Source organism: Tamandua tetradactyla, chromosome 4 (assembly GCF_023851605.1).
Source record: "Tamandua tetradactyla isolate mTamTet1 chromosome 4, mTamTet1.pri, whole genome shotgun sequence".
In the NCBI taxonomy this organism is placed as follows: domain Eukaryota; kingdom Metazoa; phylum Chordata; class Mammalia; order Pilosa; family Myrmecophagidae; genus Tamandua; species Tamandua tetradactyla.
This window is the reverse complement of record NC_135330.1, coordinates 198,336,831-198,346,031: the sequence shown is the minus strand read 5'-3', so window position 1 is coordinate 198,346,031 and position 9,201 is coordinate 198,336,831. Positions and strand designations below refer to the sequence as shown.

The window sequence follows — 9,201 nt, the reverse complement described above, 5'->3', positions numbered from 1 at the left end:
ATCTAAAACATGACCAACCCACTAGTAATAACCGTCCTTATTGCCCAGATTGTGTTACAGTTCCTCACTAAAAGGAACCAGGGCTTCTTGAAGAAATGTCTCATATAAGGTTTGGGGTAAAAAACGTACAAGATAAATCTGAAACAGCAATAACCGTCCTTATTGCCCAGATTGTGTTACAGTTCCTCACTAAAAGGAACCAGGGCTTCTTGAAGAAATGTCTCATATAAGGTTTGGGGTAAAAAACGTACAAGATAAATCTGAAACATCTTGTCATACTAGATGGCAAGGAAGCTCTCAAATACTACTAAGGTCATGTCAAAAGGACTCAGGAACCAACCTGAAAAGGTTCCATTGGCCAAATATGGGACAATTTGTACTTCATTCGTGAAAATAACTGCAAAGGATTAAAACTCATCAAATATATTTGGATCCGTGAATTTATCTCAATGATATTTTTGAAAGAAGAACTGATCACCACTGAAGAATGATAGATAAATTCCTTACCCTGACAACACAAATGAAGGAAAAAATAAGCATTTATCCTGCTTTCCTATATAAACGTGACACTGTAAACAAATAGTAACTGGGGAAAAATACTTCTGTATATACATGTTCAACTCATAACTGAAAATAAAAAGAATCAAGTTAGAATATCACTGGGTTGCAGCCACCAATGAATTACTAAATACAGCCAGTTAGTATCTGTGGCTGATAATATCACTCAAAAAGAAAGACAATCAGACATTATATGCCTCCTAATGGAAAACTTAACCTATATTCTTGCCAAAAGGATTGAACCTAAACTGATTCAGCTGATGATTTGCAGAAAGACAGAAATCAGAACAAGTTGAACTTTGCCTTGGGTAAATCTTTTCATTTCTCTAAGCCTCTAATGGTTCGCCACTTAAATTGTATTTCTTTATCTGCTATAGAAATGTTAGAGACTAGAGGATGATACTGATTCTCCCGGGGCAATCTCTCCTCACTCCAGTTTATCTTCCAACTTCTGCCAATTGTTGTTCTAAAGAGGTCAAAGCTAAAAGATTCAAGAGGCTAAAAAACCTACATGGCCTTCTCCTTGTTCATAGAATTAAATCCATGCTCCTTGTCTTGGTTTACAAAAACCCTTTACATTTTTACTTCCTTGTTGGAACTGCACTTCTCCCCCTACCTGGTAAACCTAGATCCTTTCGTGATTCTACCTTTGTACAAGCAAATGTGTAAGAAATCTCTGCTCCAGGACACTTGCATTCTGGTAAAACCCTTGTAATTTCATTAAAATTTATATATTTCTCTCTGTGTGTCTTTCCAAATCACAAAACCTTGAAGCCTAGTTTTTGTTCGTTTTTGTGTTTCTGTTTTATTTTTTATTTATCTTTTGGCTTCTACCACCTAACAAAATACCTGTCAAATAGTGGACATTTAGCAGATATTGTTAAACATGACATACAAGAAACACAAGTCAGAAAGAATGCAACTTAGAATATTTTAAAAATAGGCTTGGGTTCTTAACCACTTTTCTGCTATGTCTTTTTGGTAGTTAAGTCCATTAAAACTTAGGGTGTTTTGGAAGAGTCAGGCAAAGAAAGACATGGCAACAAGTAATTACTTATTCATTCAACAAATCCACTTCAGCCACTGTGCTAAGTGCTGGGTGGTAAATTAGACCTTGTCTTTGCCCTCAAGGTGCTTACAGTTTAGTATGGAAACAGTTTTGATGTGTGGCAAATGTTTTGATAGAGGAAGTTCAAGGAGTGACAGAAATTTATACTAGAAGTGATTCAAGATTTCTCAGAGACAGTGATGTTAAGCTGAGCTCTGACGGAAAAGAACTTCTACTTTATTTGAAAAGTTTAAGATTTTCTATGCAAATATATATTTAATATTCTAGTTGTATAACTATGTCCAGAGATATATAATGTGTTCCATGCTATTATTACAACATATAGACTGAGGTCTTATAGATTAAAAAATTAATGTGGCTCTGTATGAACCACATCGTATTTCAATTTTTAAAACCCCTTTGATTTTGCTTTTCATAAAGTTAAAAAATATGCCAACATAGTTCCATACCATGACAATTTAACACTGCTTTTAGTTTTAAACTTACATTTCAGCAAGTTTTCAGGCTTTAGTTACTGATGGCACTAAGGCTAAGAATAATGTCTTTGAAAAAGTATTGGTATTTAAGACTATTCTTACATTTTATGTTAATTTTATTTAAAGATTATAGGTTTAAAATGTATCTTTATTGACTTATCTATAATTAATTGATTTAAATTATTGCCTGGGGCTAGTTCTTTGTATGTGACACATCTTTTTAATTTTTTTCTGCAGAATTCTGTAAACTTGAAGAGTGATCTACAAAAAATCATCAGAAGAGAGGAATTTTCAGAAATAAAACTGGAAACATTCAGAATCATGATGGTGTGCCAAACCAAGTGCCAACTACAGCATGACCAAAAACTAAAATAAGTAGTTTTGTTTCAGAATACCCTGGTTGGCATGGCATGCCGCCTCACACAATATAAAGACAACACCAAGTCCTCGTCCCCCTCCATTACTTTTTGTTTGTCTGAAATTTAGCATTAACATTGACCGGTCCTTCATTACAGCATGAGGAGTTTGTAATGAGAATCTTATGTCATTTTTAATATCTACAAAATGGGAGAAAATGCTGTCAGTGCTTTGGTGGTTGAGGTAAAACTGTTGGGTCATGGGCATGGACAGAGCATGAGCAGTGGATTCTGTGTTCCTCAAGTTAGTTTCTCTGCCATTGGTGGTAGCTTGCTGAGGTTGCAAAATGTTCTAGAGTGATTATTTTAATGTCTTCTCTTATTTGGGTGATCTGTTTACAGTGATTCATGGTCCCAGAAAAGAGGCATCAGATTGGGGAACTTGTCTAGAAAACATCTGCTTTTAACATTAAAAATACTTTGTTTGCTTAAATAATTGTCTTTGTTCCACGAAGCAAAATAATATCCCGGGATTTTCTTTTTGCAGTTTTTGGTATATATATATATATATATTTTTTGACATGGCGATAGGTCTTTATTTTTCATACAGAGTGCCACTGCAGGTAATCATTCGTAGAACACACTGATATTTTCAGATATACAGAACTGAACAAAAATATTTTAGCATGCTGCCTTACTGTACATAGAAAACTGGTGAACATCTTCAGATGCTAAGACTAGGCAGTGAAATGGGTTAACTCGCTTTGCTGATAATGTTTATGAATCACTCAGAAGTGTATGAGCTTCTTTTACCTGAAAGCAGAATTACAATCACTCTGGTAGCCTCTGGGCAATTCTAAAATGCAGTTCTAGTGAAAGGTGCAACAAGCAAGCAAGGAACAGATGCCATGTCCCCATTCTGAAGGGAGACGGAGCCTAGCTCCACACGTTTTACAACTGATATAGTCATCGTTATAGCTTAATGTTGAGTTTCCCTTACCACATATGGCAATCAGCGTTAATTAAGAATTTCTGAAACATTAACTGAATAAGTGTAGGATTAAAAAGCAGAACACTGTCGTTGTAACAGAAGTGCTACTTTACAACTTTTGCCCAGTTCTCACCTGTTGTCCGGCAAAAACCCATCATCTGATGAGTTTTAGTGAAAGCCTCTAGCAACTGTAACAGACCTTTCTCAACCCAGTTCTAGATACTAAGTATCAGAAACAAGTGCCCGTGAAATAGATGTGTTCACAGGAAAATGACAGTGTCTACTGGAGGTAAGTGTCAAGATTCCTCTTGTCAAAGGAATCGGCTCCCGTGTAATCAGCCTGGCCCTGCTCCCACCGCTCCTTCGTTCTTCTGAGGATACAGAAGGCTGTGCTGCAGCTGGGGTCTCCCCAAGGGACAGATGTGATATGGCTCCTGAGGCATCTTCCACATTTAGGTGTGAAAAGGTGTCTTTGACAAGGCCATATTGTTGAAGCAGGGGTAAAACACTGGTGGTAAAAATGTCCCACCACAGGTTGAGAAACTCTGGATGTATCATCGAAGGATCATGGGCATCACTTTTAACATTTTTTGTTTTGGGATCATAGGTATAATTCCATGGATTGATTCGTCCCAGGAAATGCACAACTTTGGCATTTGCACCAAATGCTTTAAACGCTGGGAGGTAGGAGTATATAGAAATGCTGCTTAGGTTATAAATAAATGGCAGGTGTTTTCTGATATCTGTTGTTGCCCAGCTGCTAAAAAACGTGTTCAGTAAACCCTGGTCCCCACCATCAAAACTACCTTGCTCAGAAGCAAGGTGCAACAGCTGACCGTATGTTTCAATTGAAGGTTGGTAAACAAAGACTCCAGAATTGAAGCAGTCCAGCCATCCAGGGTCTGGGGCTGCTGACAATTCCTCTCTCTCAAAAAGATCATCGATATTTGCTAGGACCAGAGTGTCTGCATCCATGAACACACATTTTGAATACTGTATAAGCGACCAGCAGTGGAGCTTTGTTAACGTGACGCCCAGCTCAGGCCTCTTCATTAAGGTCAGATGGGCAGAGTCCCCACTGTCCAGGACATCGACTAGGATAACTTCATCGAAGACAGTCTCTAACACTTTCCTCGTGGAGTCCGAGACCTGCGGTGTGGCAAGCACGGCCAGTCTCCTGGAGGTCCTGTGCTGCTTCAGTGACGAGCCCAGGACCAGCGCGCCTTTGGCGTAGGCGTCATTTGTGGTGAGCGTCACAAAGGCCTGGTCTGTCATGGTGCCGCGGGAGGCGTGCGCGGCCGCCGCAGCCGCAGGTTGGAGGCTCGCAGAAGCCGGGCGCCGGGAGGCAGCGCGGCCAGCGGGGGGGGCGCGGCAGGACCAGTTTCTGGTATCTTTTTAATAAGGAGAAATTGACCAGGTTTTCTTATAGATATTTTACACATTTTAATCACTTTATAGCTTTTTCCCAAATCTTCTGAAACATTTTCATGTTTTAAAAATTGAATCCAAAAGTATATCATTGTAATCTCTGTCTAGTGATGGCTGTAGAAGAACATTAATAATACTTTGCAAGATATTACAGAATTGTTGTTGGTTGTTGATTTAATAATGTCTTGGCTATTTTGCAATGTAGAAGAGGAATAATTCTGCGTTAATATGAAGGGCAAAAATTATGTGTCCTTATTATAGGAAATAGGAGAAACTTTGTAAATTACCTCAAAAGGGATAATTTAAGAGATTACTTGCAAAGGTGTGGGTTAGGCTTCAGAGGAACCGACAGCTTAAGATGGCTAGCTGAGTGAGGAAATAGCCCAGTCTCTCTTGCTTCCCACCTGCTCATGTTCTTCCAGGTCCTCCCTTGGGGGAACCTGTCAGGATATCAGAAGGATAGGGAGCAACTCATGCCTTCCTTGGAAATTCTGCTGCACAGAGCCAGGTGGCAAGGAGCAGAGAGTGGTTCTAGAGGGTCCAATAGAAAGTGGTACCACACGTATTGTATATATTCCCACAGAAATAGCATTGTTCGGTATCATTCGTGACTGTGTGATGTATGCTAGGCACAGTGCTAAGCTGCTTGTGCACATTGCCTGTTTAACCAGTACAGCCTCAACAGTCAGGCATCACCACCCCCATTTACTAGAAGAAAAATCTGATCTTCACAAGAACATGGCGAAGTGAGCAGGGTGGGTCTGGTGTCACCCCCACTGTGCAGGTGAGGAAACCCAGCCTGATAAAGGTAAATGACTGTCCAGAGGTCCAAATCTAGAACTTAAGTCCAGGTCTTCATGCTCCTTTATAGCATTCATACCAACCACATAGCTTTGGAGGGCTTCATTAATACCTTTAAAAATCATCATGCTTCTAATTAAAAAAATAGTTAGTGTATCTCAATTACGTTTATTATATTCCTTTTTGGTGAAGAATGCCTGATATCAGACTTTCACACAAGGCTTCCTTCTCAGAGCATTTTTCGGCTCAAGAAGAAAGCATTTATTACAAATCTATTGATTTTTTTTTTGATTAACAGTGACGGGTAAAGAGGAGAAAGCCATTATCTTCAGCATGATGCTATAGTCTGTATTGCCTGTTGTCTCTGTAGGGAATCTAACTGATTAAGGAGGAAATTGCAACCTGTCTTAGCTGCTTCTCTAATGCTATTTTGTTTTTCACTTTTACTTGTTTTTACAGTAATCTCTTAGTTATTTCAGGAGAGAGCATTTATTTTTTCTGTTAGCTCATTCAGGATTGGGACAGAGTAGTTTTAGAAATTATTACTCTGGGAGTATTTACTTTTTTGGACCATTCAGAACAAAATCATGATGCCAGTTCTCACCAACACAGGGTGTGAAGAGGAGGCGTCTGTGTCCTCAGATGCTGACATTGGGCCTCTGAACATCTTTCTTAATTATCTGTTTTCACCACCAGTATCGGCTGTGGATATTCCCTCCAAGACGTCCATTTTAAAATGGGCACCATGCAAGCAGGTTATCAGCTTGATAGAGGAACTTTTGTTATACTGTTCTATCTGCAAATCTTTAGGCGGATAGACAGTGAAATCTGAAAGTTTCCCTTGCTTTCCTATTCTAGGGAATGATTTTTAAAGAGCCAGCTCCCTTCTGGTTCCTTGGAATGTGTCATGAACTCAGAGGGTCCATAATAGTGAAAGTTTGCCATTGGCTCTTTCTTTCAAGATAGGAGACAGACCCTTCCATGCAAATTTATGCAGCTTAATGCACATTCATTTATCTAGTTTATTTTCTCAGGCTAGCCTGTAAAACCCAGTTTCACCTATAAGGTGGTGCTTGGTAGGCAGCTATAACCTGCCTCTTGTTGCCTTTTTCTTACCATTTGTTCCAACACAACCACTCTCTGCTACCTGAGATCCACAGTGGGGTGAACAAAAAAGGAATTTTCAGGGTCAAGGTGGTGAAGAGAATAATAAGTGAAACAGCAGCAGCTGCAAGGAAAGCAGTATTGCTTTGGCCACTGGCTAAAATATCTGCTGTATAGAATTCACTGCTCTATAGAATATGACTTGGGAATGTGTTCAGTTCTAACGTATCGGTGGCTGGCTGCCAAACAAGGGACTCTGCATTCCTGTGAAATACTAAGATGGAGGTTCTCCCAGGTCTAGGCAGAATCCTGCGAGTTTCTTAGGGGCAGGTATGGTACACAGGAGGTAGGATGAAGGTATTCCCTTCCTATCTTCTTTACACTAGGTAACTTTGCTAGGTATTTAAGATTTAGCCTTCTGGAATGTATCATATTATGTCATTTGTATGTGTATTTTTCTCCTTCATTGGATTTGAAGCAATCTGAGGTCAGGACTATGTCACTTATCTCTATACCCTCAGGGCTTAGCATAGTAAGTAAAAATATTGAGCATTCATGAAATATTTGAGACAGTATAGCTATATACTGTCTAGCTATTCCAGGTGGTAGGAATGTAGTTCTAGATATATAGTAGTTCTAGCTATTCCAAGTGGTAGGGATTCCTTTCTGCAGTAGCAGAATTTACAGTAGCTACCCAGACACATTTTAAAGTAACCTGTTGGTAAAGTTTTAATACTGGAAGGAGAGATGGATATATGTTCATACCACAAAAGTTAACTGATTCCAGGATGTCAAGAATTAAAGAGTTGTCAGTAGTGAAGACTTTCTGTCTAGTAGAAATTTCTAAAAGAATTTTCTTTCCATCTGGTTATCCCTTTCTTTTCCTTGAGCACGTCAGCCTGCTGACCTTTCCATTGCCACCTTCCTTACTTTAAACTATTATTTCTTTCATTCCTTAACTCCTAAGGAAAAAAGAAAAGTAATCCCAGCAAGGGCAATTCCTCCCTCTGGACGTTTTCTAAGGATTTTCACTAGAAATGATGAGAAACAGATAAAGAGTAGACTATAATATCCTCCTATCATGCTTTTCTTTTTCTCAAAAGAGAATTGGAGGGGAATAAGACACGTAGGTGATGGGTCTCAAGTAATATTTATCTAAACGTTGGAGGCCCCTCTGTTCATTAAATTGCCTGGAGTCTAATTAGAGCCTCCTCTACTAAGAAGAGTAAGGAATAGATAGAGGCTTTGCGAGAGTTGGGATGGAACAGGAGCTGGAGATTTGGCACATGAGGCCTGCCTGCCAGCTGGAAGAGAGGCTGCCAAGGAGATGGGGGAGAGGAGAAGCCTCAGGTGGTGCTTGGTAGGCAGCTATAACCTGCCTCTTGTTACCTTTTTCTTACCATTTGTTCCAACACAACCACTCCCTGGTACCCGAGATCCACAGTGGGGTGAACAAAAAAGGAATCTTCAGGGTCAAGGTGGTGAAGAAAACAATAAGTGAAACAGCAGCAGCTGCAAGGAAAGCAGTATTGCTTTGGCCACTGGCTAAGACAGCTATTCCCAAATGGCTATCTGAATGTGAGCCGATATAAGACAGTACTGCCCATTGCTATTAACAACAACAACAAAATAATTCTGTCCTAGAAAATAAAATGGTATACTTACATCTGTTCTGTTCCACAATTGTATCATGATTAACCATTCTAGAATGGTTGAGTCCTTGGTTTTGGTACCTTCAGATATAGGAAGGATATGCCAAAACTAATAGTATAGAGCAGCCCTTAGTGAAGGGGCATCTTCTCAGGAAAGGGCTTGGTTGTGAGGTTGAAAATACGCAGAGAAAAGCCATATGTTGCCACTGCATTCTTTTAAGCCCCAGCTAGATATAGCTATCCATGAAGTCACCCCAGTGACCAACGAAACTTATTTCGAATTTAATAATTCATTGAATTATTAAAAAGTATTTTTAAACATGATGTTTGAAAAATTCTAGGCTTTCCTTTTGGTTTGTTTGAGAGTCTTTACTGATTACACAGGTTTCCTCTATGTTTTGAATGGATGGTGGGCTTCAACTATTGTAATAAATTATCCAACCATGCAGACCTGTGCAACACAAATGCCTGTGCCCAACTTAGGCACCAGATGGCAACTGACAAATGATTTGATAGCTATGGTAAGAGGGTATTTAGAGAAAATGCATTCACAAGCAAAGCAGGCTGTAAATTTTGTGGTGCGTTTGAAGGCAGATTGAATAAGTCAGTCTGCAAATATTTATTGAGTGCCTACTGTGCAGAACCTTATAAGAGAGTTGCTGGTTTTATGTTGGGTTGCCTACATAGGGGGTTTAGAAGTGCTGCTAAGAAGATTAGAGAAATAATGATTTTCTAGGTTTACAAGGCTTCTCCACCCTTTGTTTTC

The 9,201-nt window shown here is 39.4% G+C and overlaps 1 protein-coding gene across 1 annotated transcript; it reads right to left on the bottom strand.

Annotated features, from left to right (window-relative positions):
• Positions 1-3,049: 3,049 nt before the first annotated feature.
• LOC143681733 (glycogenin-1-like) lies at positions 3,050-4,810 on the bottom strand. The gene is given in 2 exon segments (XM_077159011.1): positions 3,050-3,816; positions 3,819-4,810. Coding segments are annotated over 2 exon segments (993 nt in total). The 5' UTR covers positions 4,726-4,810; the 3' UTR covers positions 3,050-3,730.
• Between the last annotated feature and the right edge of the window lie 4,391 nt (positions 4,811-9,201).